General features: G+C 42.3%; 2 protein-coding genes across 3 annotated transcripts in view; one reads left to right on the top strand and one right to left on the bottom strand.

Annotated features, from left to right (window-relative positions):
- The window catches only part of TFB1M (transcription factor B1, mitochondrial), a 130,055-nt gene that overhangs the window by 39,657 nt on the left and 69,429 nt on the right, over positions 1-20,969 (bottom strand). For both annotated transcript variants that reach the window (XM_040350972.1, XM_040350971.1), the window contains exon 6: positions 15,440-15,559. In XM_040350972.1, the coding sequence (XP_040206906.1) occupies positions 15,440-15,559 (120 nt within the window). The remainder of the gene's footprint in view (positions 1-15,439; positions 15,560-20,969) is intronic.
- Positions 2,957-7,640, top strand: CLDN20 (claudin 20). The gene is made up of 2 exons (XM_040350973.1): positions 2,957-3,308; positions 6,844-7,640. Exon 2 carries the CDS (start codon positions 6,926-6,928, stop codon positions 7,595-7,597), a length of 672 nt encoding a protein of 223 aa, XP_040206907.1. The 5' UTR covers positions 2,957-3,308; positions 6,844-6,925; the 3' UTR covers positions 7,598-7,640.

Here is a 20,969-nt window from a genome sequence, read left to right as displayed (position 1 = left end):
TTCCTACGACAAATTAGTGCCCTCCTGATGAAATTCATCTGGGCAGGGAAAAAGGCAAGAATTAAGAAAGAGGTGATGAGGTTACCCAAGTGTTTTGGGGGGATGGCAGTCCCGGATATAGCCAAATATTATCAAGCGGCACATTTGACGAGATTGATAGACTGGTGTAGAAACGGACACTATAAAAGGTGGGTTGAGGTAGAACAGCAGACCTGTCCAATAACACTAAGTAGAGCCCCTTGGTGTTATAAGTTATTGCCAAGTAAGATGAAGAAACATCCCATAATTGGCCCAACGTTGTCAATCGCAGCTAAAATATGTAAAAATTCAAAATTCTCATCGAAGTGTTCTCCCCTGTTCCCTATATTAGGGAACCCAGGCTTCATACCAGGTACAGCAGGAGCAGTTTTTAATAAATTAAAACAAAGGGGTAAAGTACAGGTATCACATTTTCTGCAAACTGGTATGTGGCCATCATTGGAGGCCCTAACAAAGAGAGGAGGGAATTATGAGTTATCCTTTTGGCAAGCATTTCAAATAAGCAACTTTTTAAGATCCCTGGGACAACCATCTAATTTTCGGCGACAACTAACAAAATTTGAACAATACTGCGACGAGGAGGAAACAATACAAAGAGTGAGTTCAAAGATGTATAGACTATTGAATTCCCCTCAGGAGGATTTTGAGTTGCCGGGACTGGGGAAATGGGAAAGAGATCTGGGGAGAAATTTCTCACAGACTCAACGTAAACACATAATTCACTTAGCACTAAACTCCTCAATATCTACGCGAATACAGGAATCCAATTATAAACTATTGTTCCAATGGTATTATACACCAGTAAGGTTACATAAATTTTCTAAAGGCTACTCAGAGTATTGTTGGAGATGTGGTGTGGAGCAGGGAACCTTGCTGCATATATTTTGGTCCCGTGCAAAAGAGATTACTGGAAGGAAGTCCAGAGAATTGTTCAAAAATTTACGGAGTACCAGATTCAGGAGGATCCAGCTTTTTTTCTGCTCCATTGCTCACAAATCCCAGTGCGAGAGTACAAAAAGATGGTGATATGTCACATGATAAATACTGCCAGAATTGGAATAACATTACAATGGAGAGACAGTAGATCACCCTCTATTGCGAGATGGCTCAATAGAGTGAGAGAGACTGGAGCTATAGAAGATCTGATCCTCTCAGCCCGGAACAAAAGGGAACAGTATGTAGAAACTTGGACAGGTTGGAATCAGTTTATGAGTACGGAAGAGGGGAAGAGATTACTGGAGGAATAGATAGGGGAGAGAAGAATCCTTTTTGGGTAGAAGTGAAATGGGAGAGGCCGAGGGGTTGAAGTAAGGGAGGATCCGTCCGTCTCCGGCGAGGTAGGGGAGGGAGAGGAGGGGAGGGGGTTGGCGGGGTTTTCTCATATTTTTTTTTTATTTTATTTTTTTGGTTGTTGTTTTGTTTTGTTGAGGATTATGTTGATTCTAGGTTTAAGGGGGGGTTAGGTGGGGTATAGGAATGGACAAGGGAACAGAGGGGAGGAAGAAGTGTGAGGTCAATACAGTGGTATTAGGAAACGGGAAAAGAAGTTACTGATAAAAGGCAGGCGGGCATGGGAACAGAGCAAGAGGACCGGGGAGGCACTGCTTTTGGTTTATTCTTCTTAAGTTTCCGAATCCCCACCTGTTTATTTGCTAACCCATCATAAGTGTGTAGTGATAAGAACTATATGATTATGTATCCATTGTATAAGATATGTTAACCTTCTGTGAACCTTACCATAAAAGAAAAATAAAATATTTAAATATGAAAAAAAAAACTTAAACACTCACATTAAACAGTGCCCTTTAAAATCTGGTGCACTGCAGTGTAAAGACATATACAAGTGTGTTGCCCCATTAAAAAGGGTTCTCCGCTCCCTCCCCGTAGTCTTCTGGGACTGTGGAGACCAGTCAAAAAGCGCAGAGCAGCTCGCGCATGCATAGTGGGCAGCTGGCTGGGAGGCCAAATGCAGCATAGCTGGCTGCCACAGTTAGGATGGCAGTGCCAGAAACCTGAAGGCTAGTGATGAACTAGCCCAATGAGGATCTTTAGACAGGTAAGTGTCCTTTTATTAAAAGTTAGCAGCTACAGGATTTGTAGCTGATGACTTCACTACACCCCCCAGCGTGAACCTCCTCTTTAAAGTGGTTGTAAATTCCCACTTGCCAAAATCCACTGACAGGCAGGGTTTTTATAACAGACGCTAGAGGTCTCTTCTGTCATGAATGCCCCCCCTGCCTGTCAAATCGGTATGCAATCTGAACTGCGCATGTACATTTCAGACCGTATTCACGGCACGCTCTGCATGCCATGGCAAAGTGACTCTCGCACGAGTGATGCAACCGTAGTCCGGCCAATCAAGCAGTCGAAAACTGAAAACATTGGGTTACCATGGAAGCCTCTGGGGATTGGGGGGGGCCGTGACAGCACAGCACTGGAGGGCTGCATTTGTAGGCAAGTCGCTCATAACGTACTAGTATGCAGTGGCCTAAATCTGCAGGAGGGCACATTTTTTAATATAATGAACAAGACTTTACTACCGCTTTAAAGAGAATTCAGACTGGCCGCTTGTTTTCAGTAGCCAATGCTCCACTTCTGCATGACAACATCATAGGTCTTTCACGACTTTGTCAGGTCCTGCTGCCTTAGTAATATCAGATACCCCTTAAAGATGAAGGCACATACTGGCCTATTTTTCTTATAGGTCAAAACATAACCATTGCATTGAAATTAGTTTCCAAATTTAACAGTGGCCCTAAAATCACAACTTCTCTATCATTTACTGCCCATTCACACCAATTACAGTGTGGGAAACACGCGTTTCACTTAAATTTTTTTTACCAAGAGTTCCACTTTAAGCTGTGTAAGTGGTAATGCAGTGCAGAATATTGTGAAACAAATATCTGCAAACCCCGGATAGTTGCCATTTATGCTGTGAAACAATACAATGAATTGAACTGAAAATGACAAAAGTCAGTTGTTTGTCTCTTAAAGGTTGGTATTGTCTCGGCATCCAAGTACCATTTCCCGTCCTCGTCATGTTTTTTTCAAAGTTTTGCTAGCTCATTATTTCTTCAGCCTCTCAGCAAGATGGACAGACTGTTTCTTCAAACAAGCAACAGGGAAAGTAAATGAGAATGTGAGGCACAACAACCTGTATTTAAATAATATTTTTTTTTCTTTTGGCAAGCAACTGCATTTTCCCCACTACAATATATTTGCCTCCACCATTATAAAGTTGCAGGACGTGACGTGGTGCTTATTTTCCGGTAAGTATTTTTTAATTCCAGGTATTAAAAAAAAAAAAAACACTTTACCAGCACTATGCTTTGAGCAGTGCTTTGTTCAGGCAGCGCTGAAGTCATGGATCAGTGAGTCATTAACTTAATACAATTGTTAAAGTACACCCACTAATTACTAAAATACATCATTACTGCACTATTTTTATACCGAGGCTTCAAGTAATATGCTGCCATTTCTCTTCCATAGCCATGCTATTTTATTTAAATTTCTAGATTGGATTAACCATTTCGAAAAACCGGGGGAAAAGGCACATTACTCTATATACTGAAATGCAGCAATTTCAATATATAGAGTAATGTGCCTTTTCCCCCAGTTTTTCAAAATAGTTAATCCAATCTAGAAATTTAAATAAAATAGCATGGATACGGAAAAATTAACCCGCTTCAAGACCAGACTAATTTTTGCGATACAGACTGCGTTATTTTAACTGACAATTTCTGCGGTCATGCAACGCCAAAATAAAATAAATGTTTGTATTTTTCCCCCACAAATAGAGCCTTCTTTTGGCGGGAGTTGATCACCACTGGGCTTATTTTTTGCACTATAAACAAAACAAAACAAAAAATTTTATTTTTTACTGTCTGCTATAAAACGTATTCAATAAAATTAGATGAAAACACATACATTTAGACCAATATGTATTCTGCTACATATTTTTGGTAAAAAAAAAAAAAAAAATCCCGATAAGCGTATATTGATTGGTTTGCACAAACGTTATAGCGTCTACAATCTATTTAATTATTTATTTGTTTACATTTTATACTATTAATTGTGGCGATCAGCGTCTTTAAGCGGGACTGCAATATTACGACGGACAATCTGATGCTGATACTTTTGACACTTTGTGGGAAACCAGTGACACTAATAGTGATCAGTGCTAAAAATATACACTGTCACTGTACTAACAACACTGGCTGACTGGGAAGGGGTTAAACATCTAAGGCTAAAGGGTTAAATATGTGCCTAAACAGGGTTTTTGTGTACTATGCCTGCGGTTTTTACTAAATGATGTGATGGTTTTTCTTTCCCTGTTTAGCAGGGAAAGAAAATCCATCACATTCCTGCTGTCAGGACGGCGCTCAGCATTGTTTACATATGTAGAGCTCTGGCCAGCCCCTCTTCTCAACGATCAGTGGGTGTTGGCGGACATCCATTGACTGGCAACCGCTGATCGGATTTTGTTGTGACTAAATCACAGCAGAAGCGGCACGCGCCCCCTACCCGCAAGTGCAGAATTACATATATACACACATACTTCCCTGTACCAGTAAATCTGCTATGAGGCGGTCGGGAAGTGGTTAAACTCAAAAAGCAAGCATATATTATATTGCAGCTTACCAATTCTTACTTGTGATAACTGCATTAGTTTTATTTTTTAGGCGCTCTGTTTTATGTTAACCTGGTGATCTGGCGCGCAAGTCTGTTTTTCAATGCAACAAGCTGTCCTGCAGATGTAGCAGTTAAAGGGTGGAAACACTGACAGGGGTGTTTACAATAATCAGCTTTTATTTATGTAAACCAGAAAAGGAAAAATAACTGTTGCTGTAACTGCTTATAAAGTGTTGGAATTTGGCTTCACTTTGTTAGTGTATTTAAATCTGTTCGTACATCTAACTCTACCCTCCCCCGCACTGGAAATGCTGCTGTCCAATGGTGTCTCTGTATCTTAATCCAAATTGGGGGTACTCTAATACAGCAGGTGTGTTACTAGTCAGATCACCAGACGAAAACTGAGTGAAAAATACCTATAAAAAGAAAAACGAATGCAGCCACCACATCTAACGGCTGGTAAACTGCAATATATAAAATTTTTGGCTTTGGGTTTAATACTGCTTTAATTTGCTCATCATTCAAACACTGCAAAAAAAGTGATGAAAACTGAATAAAAATGTAGGAAAAAACAAAAGTACCGTATGTACTCGAGTATAAGCCGACCCGAATATAAGCCAAGGCACCTAATTTTACTACAAAAAAAAAAAAAAAAACTGGGAAAACTTATTGACTCAAGTATAAGCCTAGGGTGTCCATCTGCATGCCTCACTGTGTCCATGCCTCACTGTGCCCATGACTAGACCAACGTTTAACATGGGAGTCTTGTAGAGGAGAAATGGGGCTACATGTGAGCCAAGTTTGGGGTCCAGGGGACCTACGGCCGGCCGATACCGGGTCCCCAAATTCCAGGAGATCAGGCGCAAATAGGCGACTCCCGTATAAGCCGAGAGGTGCATTTTCAGCACACAAAAAAATGTGCTGAAAAACTCGGCTTATACTCAAGTATATACGGTATATTATCTACACATTGTTTCTTTTATATTACTTTATATTTTTATTACCCTGTTTCAGATGGTTACAGTGTTGCTCATTTAGCCATCAACCCCCTTCCCTTTTACATTCTCCTTAAGGCCCATTTTCACACCGGGGCAGTATGTGCGGTGGCGATATAGTGCCACTATTTTTAGCGGCACTATACCGTAAGAATTGCGGCGGTATTCGGCCGCTAGCGGTATTAACCCCCGCTAGCGGCCGAAAAAGGGTTAATACCCTTTGGGGTATTGCGCAGAGGCGCATTGCCGGCGGTATTACCGTGGTGTCCCATTGATTTCAATGGGAAGAAGTGGTATACGCACCGCTCCAAAAGATACTGTTAGCAGGAGATTTGTTTTTCTCCCGCCAGCGCATCGCCTCAGTGTGAAAGTCCTCGGGCTTTCAAATTGAGAATGCTGGGGCAGGAGTATTTCAGGCGTTATTTATGCGCTATTTTTAGCGCTAAAACGCCTGAAATACGCCTCAGTGTAAAATGGGACAAACATCACAATATTTGCAGCAACATCAGTTCACATTTGGAATAAATATGGTTTCATGCCGCAAGGCTTTGATTTTTTTTTTTTTTTTAATTTTTGTAATAAAAATTTGATGTAAAATCCTTTTTGCACATTGCAATATAATTTATATGCATTGCTCTTTCATTACACTCTTAATAAAATCTATGTATTTACATATTATCTGTAGGCTATATATTTAATAATCAATCACACCTACGGTTGTAGATATTATAGCGGTTTGTGTAAAAGAAGATAAAACAAGCAGCATTGGCCATGGGTCTGAATAGACTTTGTATAGAGTGTAGCACTTGTGCTTAGTTTGATGTTTTGCGTGTAAAAGATATTTCTCTCCTGCATCAAGGCAGAGCTCCATTAATCATGTACTCCGTGCCATGACAAAATGGGGCCCTTTAGTGTTATAGAAAAATAAATGCTTGTGTATTTTATAAAGAGCACCGTGGACGCAGTTTCTAGAAATCTATATTTCTCAAAGAATAAATGTTCAAGTGGCATGTGTATTCGTTAGCAGAGGCTTTTACCCTTCTGAAAGGCTAGAAAAAGAGAGAGAGAGAGCCAAGCTTTAACCCACCGAGGTATTACTTATTTTGTTGCCTGCTTTGTCAGTTTACCACCCTCCACCCCCCTCTTAATATATATATTTTTTTCTTTTTTATTTCAGTACAGAACAGAGCTTTCCAATTCAGACTTTTGACAGAAGAGACCAGGTGTCAGTTGGAAAGGAGATCTACAATTAACCATCCATGGCCTCGGTGGAGCTACAAATCTCAGCTTTTGTGGTGGCACTCATGGGTTTATGCACTGCCATTGTTGCCACTTTGCTACCAAACTGGAAGGTCAAGGCAGATACCGGGGCGAACATCATTACCGCAGTTACTCAAATGCAGGGTCTTTGGATGGACTGCACGTGGTATAGTACTGGCATGTTTAGCTGCACTGTGAAATACTCCATCCTTTCACTCCCAGTTTACATCCAGACTGTGAGAACTACTATGGTCCTATCCTGTATATTCTCCACTTTGGGAATCTGCATCTCCCTGCCAGGATTGAAATGCACAAAGCTAGGAGGTGACCGACACACTAAAAGCAATATAGCATTTGCTGGTGGGACATGCTTTTTGCTTTCTGGACTCTTTGGTATGATCTCAGTGAGTTGGTACATGAAAGAGATAATCTCCAGCTTCTTGGATCCATCCATTCCAGTGAGTGGAAAACATGAACCTGGAGGAGCAGTATATGTAGGCTTCATCTCTGCTGGGTTACACATTGTAGCTGGTGCAGTATTCTGTGCATCCTGCCCTAAACGACAGCAGAACAAAACACAATCCCGTCCAAAAAGAGAACTCGAGCCAGCAGCTGAGCAGTCAGAAAACAACAACAACAACGGAAGCTACAACCTCCAGGACTACGTGTAAATGAACAACACAGAGCTTTTACCGATGTGATATATTTTCTTCCTTGCTGAAAAATGCTAGTGTTGGCAATAATGCCTTTTTTCTAATTGTTTTGTTAGCTGCAAATAGAAAAACATTTTCTAAGCTAGAAGAAAATATAAGGCATGCTATACTGACATTTTCAAAAGGAACTATAAATTCTGAATAATAAATTGATGTATAGATTGTATGTTGTCTCAGACTCCCACTAAATATTTCCATGGTAACTATTCTTCCTTTCCAAATGTGGGGAACAAAAACTGAACCCATCTTGTATGGCTGAATAAATTAAAAATACCTTTGGGTCCGTCTGTATCAATGTTAGAACAAAAGTAACTCCACAAAAACTTTATAAAATAATAATTAATAGAGTGCTAAAACCAACCTATTAATATTGCAAAGTGCAGAGTATTAGTACATCTATAAATGCATAACATAATAAAAATACGTATAACAAAAACGCCTTCCTCTGTAAAGATAAAAATGAAAATAAAAGTGCAGACCAAACTCACCACCACCTGAATGTGAATTGCCTGCTCACCTTCCAAGCAAACAAATTACCGTAAGTGTAATGTCACGTTAAGACACCTTAGAATGGTCAGTTCATGTATGTTCGGATTCCAAGTAGTGGCCCACAGTATTGTCTGGGATTCTCCGTATAAAATGATTCTCAAATAAAACAGAATAAGATCATCGCACAGGATTGCTAAACTATCTTTGAATCTAGTAAATAGATAATCTCACTCACATTTGTTCAGTGAAAAACGCATAGTGTATGATCAGTTTCGCAAACAGCGTGTTCCTCCTCACTACACCTCCAGTCCATCGAGTTACCGTAAGTGTTGTCATTGGCTCCTCCCAATGCGTTGCGTCACAGGTCATGTGACCTTCTCAAGGGAGTGAATTTGGTCTGCACTTTCTTTTCATTTTTATCTTCACAGAGGAAGATGTTTTTGTTTATATGTTTATATATATATATATATATATATATATATATATATATATATATATATATATATATATATATATATATATATATATATATATATATATTTTTTATTATTTATTATGTCAGCACTGTGCAATATTAATAGGTTGGTTTTAGCGCACTATTAATTATTTTATCAAGTTTATGTGGTGTCAGAACACTTGTGAATAGCTGCAGCCGAATCAATTTATTAGTCTTTTAATATTATCCATTTTTTATTTATTTATCTATTCATATCAGTGCTTGAGTTATTTCACTTTATATTTTCCACAAAAAAACTTTGCTGCATATTTATTGCTTATAAGATAAAATTGCCTTTATCTACCCTAAGTGTATTACAACCTTATTATTATTTGTAATATGTGGGAGAGTAATTCTGACAGCATAGCTTATCTTTTAGTTACGATTAAAACCCATTTAAAAAAAAAGAAGGACATAAAAGCTTTAAAGATTTTTGAATAAGTGAATAAATGAGGATTATGAACAGGTTATTTTTTCAGTTTGTTATAATATCTATCTGCAGGTAGTTACATATGGGAACTCCTATATTTGTTTTCTTTTCCATGGGAAATCAAGGTAAAGCTCTCCCTAGTTTAGAGGGAAGAAGGCTTAAAAAAATAAAAAATAATCTTGGTTGGGCTTTTACTGCCGTCTGCATTTCTATTAGAATTACTTTGATTTATTTCCTTTCCTGAAGCCCACAAGAAACTCCTCAACAAGGAAAAAGCAATACAAAGCAGACAGTAATTTTAACTTGGTGGTAATGTTGCCCAATTATTGTGCCTTACAGTGATTGTAAAGTCTCTTTTTTTTTCTATTAAAATAACAAACATGTTATACTTACCTCCCCTATGAAGTAGTTTTGCACAGGGCAGCCCAGATCCTCCTCTTCTCAGGTCCCTCTTTGGTGCTCCTGGCCCCTCCCTCCTGTTGAGTGCCCCCACAGCAATCAGCTTGCTATGGGGGCACCCAAGTGTTGGGGATTTGAACTGGACAGCTGGATGACCCCCACCAGGATCCTGGAAGTACAGATTGACCCACACACAAGATGAGATCAAAATATACTCATTTAATATGGGCGATCGCCCTTTGTTTTATACAGAATAAAGGAGGATGGATTACAATATATTTTAGGGTTTGGTTACAGAGAAATAGAACAACAATTCTAGAAAAATATGTTTACCTCCATATGACGTACAATCTCATAATATTTTTAATTAGAATGGTACAAGCGATCAGGAGGGACAGACCCGGACAGCTGATGCACTCGTGGACATCATAGAGATGGGGCTCGAGCAAGTATTAGGGGGGCTGCTGCACACAAAAGGTTTTTATCTTAATGCATAAAAATAAAAAAAACTTCTGCCTTTATAATCACTTTAAGCTGACCAAAGATCGATCTAAATCTGTCTGGCTTTTCGCATCCAGCTGAATTTCTATCCATGTGTGGCCGCTCCTGAACTGGCTTGTTAAAATTTTCTTTGTATATTTTGACAAACGGAGAGTCCCTGCTATAAGAAAATGGGGTTGATTTACTAAAACTGGAGAGTGCAAAATCTGGTGCAGTTTTGCAAAGAAACCAATCAACTTCCAGTTTTTATTTTTGTCAAAGCTTAAAACAAACAAGCTGAAGTTAACAGCTGATTGGCTAACATGCACAACTGCACCAGATTTTGCACTCTCCAGTCCTTTGTAAATCAACCCCAAAGTCTCAGCGAGTAAGGTTCCTCAAACCATCTCGTTTGTGTGGATGGAGGAATCAGTTATTTTTTTGGGTGGGGGGCACCTAAAAAAAACACGATTGATGGCCAACTTTACGGTTTTCCCTTTCAATATAGGTCTGTCAGCCCACTTAGGCATAAGATAACAAAAGCTATGTGGCAAAATTATTTAATCTCATCAGTAAATTTATCAGGGTTCTTCACTTAAAAGTGCATTCCAATGCAAAATAAACCTCCTGAACCGGCCAAGATTTGATCTATGGCTTCTCAAAAAAAGGGTTGTGCATACTCAAATGAAGTGCAAGGGGAGTCAATGTAAATACCGAACCATATGTCCAGAGAGAAAAGGTCTCTTGATGACATAAAGAGGTTTTTTTTTTGCAATTCCTTTATTTATATAAAAAAAGCCATAGGAAAAAGAGAGAGGTTTTAAAAGGGAATATTCCCATCCTATCCAGAAACCAGCATAAAAAATTAGAACTGTTAATTTATGGACAATCAAAGATGTACTGTCCAAAATACAGTCTGCAATTAAGAATAAGAAGCTAAACAAGTACTGAGGAACAGTACTTCAGGGAAGGATGACATTATGTTTATTATATTTAAAAGAAGGGATGACATTTAATACATCAAGTGAAACTTCCAGAAAACGACTACACAAAAAAAGCATTCCGTGATGGGGAAGCTAGGAGCACTAATGCCTTGTACACACGGTCAGACTTTTGACCATGCAAAAGTCCGCCGCGAGTCCGTCGGACGGAAAGATAGAGAACAGGTTCTCTAAGGTACGTCGAACTTCCGACAAAAAAAAGTCAAGTGGAGGCTACACATTTCCGAGAAAAAAGCCGTCTGACTGTTTTTCCCCTTGGAAAGTCCGGCTGTGTGTACGAGGCATTATGCATACAAAACAGTCAGTGCTGAGAGCAGAATCATTGGGAAGCTCACGTCAGGTGATGCCCATAAACTATGCATATCAAGAATTGAGAGACAAATCTTAGGACATATAAACACTACCAGAGTGCATTAATCCAAAGATCAAACAAACTCCATAGTAAGAGAAGGATGAATATACCTCAAACCAGGCTTCAGGTAACATGAGGATGAAGGCCCAGGGTGAGGGGAGCCTACATCATTTAGTAATATGTACACTGGGGTATCAAAATCCAGAATGTAAAGAAAAATGTAATGTTCAGATTAAAAGGCTGCAGGTGAACCTGAGCATTTACACTGAAAGGTAGTTTCCAAAGAATCTTGAGGGGAAACAAAAGAAGAAGAAAACATGTTGTGGCTGAGAACTATGTACAAGGCACAAACTTATTTTGCAAAAATGGATATCAAACTGTCCACCAATGACAGATCAATAGATTAAAGCAATTAATCTTAATTTAAGACGAGAGAAACTGACCTATAAACATAGATGTCCTAAGAAATTTGAAAAGATCTGGCATTGGTGGTGTCTAATCTGGTTGAGCACTCAGATGAACATTTTAATGATATGGGAAACCAATTAAGAAATATAATACTGGGGTGAAACAAATACACATAAAATAGATACCATCTTGGAATAATGTGGAGGAAATTGAAATGGGGACTGATGAACGCAGTTAGAAAGGGGATACGTTTTTTTCTTTGCACAGATGTTGGGTGGGGTAATGTGATGGCGATGTTATAAGTGTTCTTCTCTTGTTGTATCATGTGAAAAAAATTCAATACAAATCAGTTGATTGAAAAAAAAAAAAAAAAAACACAAGGGCATCGTTTACAAGGTTTATAACTGCAAAATCTGTGGTTCACATGAAAAAAAGATTTTGATCGCCTATAAGAAAGTGTGCTTGCAGTATGTAGAGATCCTTCTAGGTCATTAACCAGTTGCCGACCAGCCGCCGCCGGCAGGTCGGCTCGGCTGTGCAAAATCACGTAATATTACGTGATTTTGCATTTCAGCCACTAGGGGCGCGCGCCCCCTTCTGCTGACGCGCGTGCCCGGCGGTCGCGATATCACCGCCGGGCACCCGCGATCGCTTGTTACAGAGCGAGAACCAGGAGCTGTGAGTGTAAACACACAGCTCCCGGTCCTGTCAGTGGAAGAAATGACTGACCGCCTGTTCATACAATGTATGAACAGCGATCTGTCATTTCCCCTAGTCAGTCCCACCCCCCCCTTCAGTTAAAAAACACCTAGGGAACATAATTAACCCCTTCCTCACCCCCTAGTGTTAACCCCTTCCCTGCCAGTGACATTTTTACAGTAATCAATGCATTTTTATAGCACAGATCACTATAAAAATGCTAATGGTCCCAAAAATGTGTCAAAAGTGTCCAAAGTGTCCGCCATAGGGTCGCAGTACCGATAAAAATCACATATCGCTGCCATTACTAGTAAAAAAAATATATATATATATATATATATATATATATATATATATATATTAATTAATAAAAATGCCATAAAACTATCCCCTATTTTGTAGAAGCTATAACTTTTGCGCAAACCAACCAATAAACGATTATTGCGTTTTTTTTTTTTACAAAAAATATGTAGAAGAATACGTATCGGCCTAAACTGAGGAAAAACATTGTTTTTTTTATATATTTTTGGGGGATATTTATTACAGCAAAAAAAAAAAAAAAATCTATATTTTTTTCAAAATCTCGCTCTATTTTTGTTTAGAACGCAAAAAATAAAAACCGCAGAGGTGATCAAATACCACCAAAAGAAAGCTCTATTTGTGGGAAAAAAAGGACACCAATTTTGTTTGGGAGCCATGTCGCACGACCGCGCAATTGTCAGTTAAAGCGACAGTGCCGAATCGCAAAAAGTGGCCCAGTCATTGAGTAGCAAAATGGTCTGGGGCTCAAGTGGTTTATAGATCTCCAACACAGAAGCAAGCACCCAGAATCAGAATCGGAAGGTTTTGGCATGCCAGTGGCTCTAAAGACTGGGCAGCACTGTAGCCAAGTGTTTAGCACTTCTGCCTAGCAGCACTAGGGTTGTTGGTTCAAATCGCAACCATGGCATCACCTGCCTGGAGTTTGGATTTTCTCTGGGTACTCCAGTTTACTCCCACACTTCAAAGACATAAAAATAGGTTAATTGGCAGCTGTGTAAATTGGTTCTAGTCTATGCATGTATGAATGCAAGTTAGGAACCTTAGATTGCAAGCTCCTTGACTCCAGGGACTGATGTGAATGTAAAATATACAGTATATGTAAAGTGCTGCGTTAATTGACGGCGCTATACAATTACATGAAGGGCTAAAGTTTATTTTTGCATTTAGCAGATTTAGCATTCTTAGCAGACTTCCAAATATCATTTACACATACTTGCATTAAGCCAAGCTTGACCAAGGTAAGTAGGGGTGCACCAAATGGAGATTTTGGTGTCGAAACCGAAAATGCACTTAGCCAAAAACAGATATTTTTTTTTTTATATATATACATTTTTATATAAAATTGTATTACCCTATTTATCGGCGTATAACACGCACAGGCGTATAACACGCACTCTAACTTTAAGAGGGAAGTTTCAGGAAAAAAACTTTCCACAGCCCCCTGCGTATAACTTGCAGGCACAGTTTTCCCTCTATTTTCAGGGTAAAAAAGTGAGTGTTATATGCCAATAAATACAGTATATTCCACTTTTTAATTAATATCATCAATTTAAAAATGTATATGAATTTATTGTTGACCATTATTAGCACCTTTTGAAAAGCTCAAGAAAAATGTAGTCTGCAGTCTCTAACCATCTCTTGTATCATGTCTGCAGAGTGCAGTCTCTTACTTAAACACACTGCTAATAGTATTAGCAAAATATACATTCCGTGCACCTCTAGAAGACATCATACAAGAGATCAATGCAGCCTCACCAGTGCCCGTCACATGCAGCCTCACCAGTGCCCGTCACATGCAGCCTCACCAGTGCCCGTCACATGCAGCCTGTCTGTGTCCAGCAGCCACACCAATGCCTGTGGATGCAGCTTGCCTGTGCCCAGCAGCCTCACCAGTGCCTGTGGATGCAGCCTACCTATGCCCTTGGATGCAGCCTACCTGTGCCCAGCAGCCTCACCAGTGCCTGTGGATGCAGCCTACCTGTGCCCAGCAGCCTCACCAGTGCTCGTCATATGCAGCTTGCCTGTGCCCAGCAGCCTCACCAGTGCCTGTGGATGCTGCCTGCCTCTGCCCAGATCAGAGTGGCGATCTCCGTGTCTCAGAGTGTCGGTGTATTGCCCGGGCCGCACTAACAATGTCCCGCCTTCTGTGATCACATCACACTGATTCAATGTCCTGCCATTGCCTCTCACAGGAGGCGGGACATTGTTACTGCAGCCCCTGCAGTTCAGCTCCGTGACACATGGAGATTGCGGCGAGGAGAGGAGGAGGGAGTAAAAGACTGGGCATGCCAGAATGACACTCCCACAATGGGCGGCACCCAGAGCGGACCCAGCCTCCTTTCGGTATCAGCTTTTTTTCCTTCTTTCGGCCGATACCGAAAACACAGTTTTCGGCCAATAATTTTACGGACAAAATTTCAGTGCACCTATAAATGTAAGTAATAAAAAAAGAAAATTCCTGGAGTTCCACTTTAAGCAGAACCTAATATAGGTTAAAAGTATAACTAAATGCAAAACTTGTTTTTTGTTTGTGTGTTTTGGATAGGAGTGGATTTAGGAGTGGAGAGGGAACACCTGTTAGGGAGATTCACCATCTCTATTTGTCCTGTTTACCATCATTAAAAGGGAAGGTAATAGAAATTCACAAATTATGGGTTGTCCCCAGAAAGTTTTTAGAGGGGAAATCTAGTTCTGGTGACCTGGGGGCACCAAGGGATTGCCTTAATTTTCAGGGATTTACGCTCACTTCCTGTTTGGCTATGAGACAGGACATGAAGATAAATTTCCCCAATAACACAGATTGCAGAAAATAAAACTGACAGAGGATATAACCCTCCTGTAGATCTTAAAATGAAAATAATAATAAGTTTGACCTATAGTTCTAGTTAAAGCGAAACCCAAGACATTTGGTTAATACAAACAAATAACCTACTATAGCAAAAACAGGTGAAATATACAAATCTGATTTACTACAACCGAGATATGAAATCTAAAATGTCCTTACCTCAGGTTTAGGAACAAAGGCACGACCAGGAATTGAAAAACAATGCTTTACATCACAAAGGTACTGAGACATGATAGACAGCCTACTCCTTTGTTTACTGCCAACCGAAGCTTTCATCCTCTGTGTAGAAGATAAAAAATAAAAAAAACAGAGAAACCTTAAAAGGACTGCAATGATATACTGCTATAAGAACTTGGTATGTTTTAAGATATGCACAGACCTTGCAGAAAGTGTTGGAAGTAAGCATTGGTCCCACGTCTGAGTTTGCAGCTTTTGACATTAAAGTGCTTTTCCACCTTCGCAACCAAATTGGGATAGCACCTACATTTGTTACGTGTTCCCATTCACATACTTAAATATTTTTTTTTTAAGTTGCTTACCTTTTCATTTGTTGAAACAATCCTACCTGGCTTTCCCTTTCTATGCAATTTTAAGAATGTGGCTGGGAAGTTGCATTTGCCTTAATTAAAGGCCAACGCCACATTTAGCAACATATTACACCCATATTTAGGGTGTAAAGCCTAGTACACACGGGCCGTATGTCAGGCTACATTGGCCGGTTCAGTAGAAACCGCCCGACATTCAGCCAGTGGGTACTACAGAAGGTCCGGAAGGGGCATGACCAAAAAAAGGTCTGCTTATCAACTCCCAATCAGCACTCTCAGCTGATAGCTGCCCCCTGTCAGAGCACAATAGAACAGCAGGGGAGATTTCTGTACCAACATCAGATTGTTAGTACAGTGGATCTGACCTAAGCGGTTAGCTTTTTTTGTTCAGCCCACTGGATTGAACAAATAGTAGCAGTTTAACCCTGTCTGTACTGTGTTGGCAGATCTCATTGTTAATTGTAAACTGGATATGCACACTGTCTGTTCTAACAAATGGCTTGAGGCTATAGTGGCACATTGTAGGTAAATGCACTTTTAATCCAATCTGACCCAAAAGTGTCCCTTGCAAATTAATCTGAACAATAAACGCTGACCATCTTTGAACTATGCATAATCCTGCTCCAAAGAAATAACTAGGAAGGTTAGAAATCATTTAAAAATATATTTCAGGTATACTTTGCAAATGGGAACACATAACAAACATGTATTGTTCCAAGTATAAAAAGATCACTGAACGGGGAGTCAGCTGAGGGGAGTGGCCAGTGATGGATGTGTCCTGCTGAAGCTCTGTCCTTCTCGGCTCTTAACGGCTCTCACAGACGCTCGAATGGCAGGGTAACTACAAAATAATATACACCATATCACTCCCTAGAGCCCAGGGATCAAAACAATATGGTTTTTGGAGTAACCCGTGGAAAAACCGCAGCTAAAACCCTCAAAGAAAAGCCACTCAAAGGGAATATGAAAATGGCACTGTCAAATTCGAGATTTTCCTAGCTTGTGACGGAAAATATTGATTATATGAAGACAGGAGGCGAGTATCTTATGCATTAATCCTTCTTTATTAATGCTCACAGCAGAAGTGTAAAACCTTTAACGAATGTAATAAAAGAAAAAACTGGTAGAACCACACCTCCCAGCAGTCCCATGGCCTAAACCACTCCCATTCTAGTCTCTATAAATGGACTGCTCTCACTAGAATCTTCCTCTTTCTTTGTGTGAGTACGAGGTGTCGTTTCCTAATCTCCGATAACCGACTCTTCGGCCAGCCGGCCCACGATTTGTAACCGAAGACTTCCCAGGAAGGTAGGTTGTAGGTCCCGACTGTGTCGACCCACAGGACTTGTTGATTGAACCGAACAGGGGAACATCACCCTAACCATAGGTCAACCGAACGAACAACTCCAGGTAATCGATATGTCAATAGCCTGAAATAGAAAACCCAAAACGTGAAAGGGTTGGGAAAGGGAGGGAAGATACTCGCCTCCTGTCTTCATATAATCAATATTTTCCGTCACAAGCTAGGAAAATCTCGAATTATACATCAGACAGGAGGCTCATATCTTATGCAAGTTCAAAGCTAACACAGCATAAATATACATCAAAAGAAAATCAAAACACTACATAGCAATCAAACATCATAAAACAGACATGGCAACATGAGCCTCCGGTCTGAAATAAAAAAGGCGGAAGACTGATTCAGAAGACCAATCGGCCGCCATTAACAGCTCAGAGAGTGAGCCTCCGGTCGCCATCACCTTGGTAGCCATGGCTCCTCTGGAAGAGTGTGCTCCAAACAGGGTGATGTCTATACCTGCCAGTGCCATGGTGGATCTAACCCAGCGTGCTAGAGTGGCAGTTGTGACCGGATGATGAGGTCTGACGTAAGAAACTAATAGTTGAGAGGAACCTGGGCTACGTAGGTCCGCGGTGCTCGCTTCGTATGCCTGTAGGCATCTAACCACACAGAGTCGTGGGTGTGTAGGGAAAAAGGGATAAAAAACCGAGTGCAGGCCGGTCTTCGTCCTGCGGACTATCGTGAACTTGACGCCTTGAGGTGAAAATTGGCGCCTTGAGATGTCCAAGGCTCTAACGTCGGAGACGCGCTTTATAGAAATCAAACAAAGCAGGATAGTAAGTTTGAATGACAGCATCTTAAGAGATAGCGACTCGTTGTCCTCCCAGCCCGAGAGCATGACAAGGACCCTGGAAACGTCCCAGGTGGACTGGTACCTAGGCCGCGGGGGTCGTTTGAACCTGATACCTCGCAGGAGTCTGCAGATCAGGGGGTGTTTGCCGACAGGCATGGAATCCACTGGGTAATGATAGGCCGATATGGCCGACCTGTAAACATTGATGGAACTGTATGCCTTGCCGGAGGAAAAGGAATCCGCCAAGTAGTTCGCAATGACGGTTACAGGGGCACGCAAGGGATCAGCTTGCCGTTGGTCACACCAACGTACCCAGAGTTGCCAGGCTGAACGGTATGCCGACCGAGTCCCGGGGGCCCAGGCCATGGTGAGGAGGTCTCTAGCCGAGCTTGAAAGGCCGTCACCCGGGTCCGACACCCGGAGACCAGCCATGCTAGGAGCATCAGAGTGCCTTCCTCCACCAAGGGGTGAATGCCCTTGGTCGGGTGCAACAGGATACGAGGGGACTGGGGGAGGAGTCTGGGATGGTCGATGATCGAGTCTAGCAGTAGAGGGAACCAGGGTTGAGCTGGCCACCACGGTGTGATCAGAACCACCGTTGCTCTCTGATTGACGATTTGCCGAAGGACCCTGGGGATCATCGAGAATGGGGGAAACGCATAATGCGTACCCCCTGTCCAAGAGTGGCGGAAAGCGTCCACTGCCGAGGATCCTGGGTCCGGTCTCCAGCTGAAGAACTGGGGCAATTGGTGGTTGAGGCGAGAGGCGAAAAGGTCTATGCCCAAGGGGCCCCAAAGTAAATTTATCTGGGTGAAAACCGAACGGTCCAAGCCCCAATCGCTGGAGTCTACCAGATATCGAGAGTTCCAGTCTGCTACTGTGTTGGAGACCCCCGGGATGTACTCTGCTATAAGAGAGATGTCTCGAGACAGACAGAAATGCCAAATCTCCGCAGAGATGTCCGCTAGAATCTTGGATCTGGTACCTCCCAGGCGGTTGATGTATTGAACCGCTGAGATATTGTCCATGCGTAATAAAACGCAACAATTGGTCCGTGTTGCCAGGAAACTCTGAATGGCGAAGAGAGCCGCTGAGAGTTCCAAAGCGTTGATATGTAACAGGGATTCCTCCCTGGACCAGATCCCTCCCGTGGACATCATCCCTAAGCGGGCGCCCCAGCCACGTCGGCTCGCGTCCGACTCTATGACTACGTCTGGTTGTGAATTGAAAATTGTCCGGCCGTTCCACTCGGTGGCGTGGCGGAGCCACCAGCGTAACTCGACCTGAGCTTCTGGGGATAGGGGCACTTCGTCCGCGTAGCGGAGGCCCCGTCGCAGGTGTAAGATTTTTAACCTCTGGAGGGCCCGGTAATGTAAGGGAGCCGGAAAGATGGCTTGAATGGATGCAGCTAATAGGCCGACCATGCGTGCCAGAATGCGTAGCGATAGGGAACCCTTGCGCAGAACCGCCCTGATCTCTTTCCGGATTAGGGCCAATTTCTCGCTGGGAAGACGAAGGATAGCGAGTTGGGTGTCTATAGAGAAACCCAGAAATTCCATCTCCTGAGCAGGGACGAGAACCGATTTTTCTCGGTTGATTACGAAGCCCAGGGATTGTAACAGGTCGATGGTCCAGTTCATGTGGCGGTACGCCAGATTCCTGGAGTAGGTTATTATGAGGAGATCGTCCAGGTAAATGATCAGACGAACTCCCCTGCTCCTCAGCGATGCCACTACCGGTTTCAGGAGTTTGGTGAAGCACCATGGGGCTGAGGACAGGCCGAACGGTAGGCACGTAAATTGCCAGATGCGACCCCACCATCTGAAACGGAGGAGATGTTGAGAATCCGGATGCATGGGGACTGTGAGGTAGGCGTCCTTTAGGTCCACCTTCACTAACCAGTCCCCGGGGGCGAGTAGGTCTCGGAGGCAGTGAATGCCTTCCATCTTGAAATGCCGATAGGCGACATGTTGGTTCAAGTCCCGGAGATTTATGACCGGGCGATAACCCCCCCCCTTCTTCTTGACCAGGAAGAGGTTGCTGAGGAAACCCGGTGACGGGGAGACGACCTCGGTGACCGCATGTTTGGCTATCAGTTCCCGAAGTTCGGTGTCTATGAGGGTCACATTTTGTTCTGAAAAATGGATAGGGGGCGGTATTATCCCCAGAGTCGGTGGGGAAACAAGGTCTATTTGGAAACCCGTTACCGTATTCAGAACCCAGGTATCTGCCGTAATCGCAGACCAGGCGTGCGTAAAAAACATTAGGCGGCCTCCCACAGGAATGAGGGGAGAGGGAATGAGAGTGGTACTCACCGGAATACGGGCGTGAGCGAGGGTATCCTCTTTGGCCGCGTCCTCTCCAGGGTCTTCCACGGGGAGGGAAGAATGGTGCCGGTTGCGCGGTGGTGGTATAGTGGGCGGGAGCCTGAGTATAGTGTGTTTGGGCAGAAGACCTCTGAAAGGGTCTGCCGGCCGTGTTGTATCGGCCGGCAGAACGGCCCCTGTTTCTGCCGGCCCGGGGAAAAACTCTGGTATTGTTGGCTTTTTTCAGGGACGTTTGTGCCTTGTCCAGGCTGTTGAACATGCCAACAAATTTATTAATGTCCTTTATTAAGGACTCGCCAAAAAGCATGCCCCCTGCTGAGGGGCCTGGTTCGGACTCGGCTAGATGGGCCAGTTGCGGGTCGAGGCGCATGAGAATAGAGCGCCTGCGCTCGACTGAACAGGCGGTGTTGGCGTTGCCCGTAAGGCATATGGCTCTTTGGGCCCAACCGCGAAGTTGAGTTAGATCAACCCCTTGGCCGGTTGTTGCGGATTGTTCCGCCAAATTCAGAATTTTGGTCAGAGGCCCAAACAGGTCCAGGATGCGATCCTGGATATTTGTGAAGGACCGATCTATCCCTTTCTTAGGCATCTTTCCTGTTTTAAGCAGGTATTTCATTAGGATAGGGTCCACTGTAGGTGTGACAACCGCTTTCATGGGGATATG

Source organism: Rana temporaria, chromosome 4 (genome assembly GCF_905171775.1).
Source record: "Rana temporaria chromosome 4, aRanTem1.1, whole genome shotgun sequence".
Taxonomy (NCBI): Eukaryota; Metazoa; Chordata; class Amphibia; order Anura; family Ranidae; genus Rana; species Rana temporaria.
The sequence above is the reverse complement of the archived record's forward strand: the minus strand, read 5'-3'. Positions and strand labels throughout refer to the sequence as shown.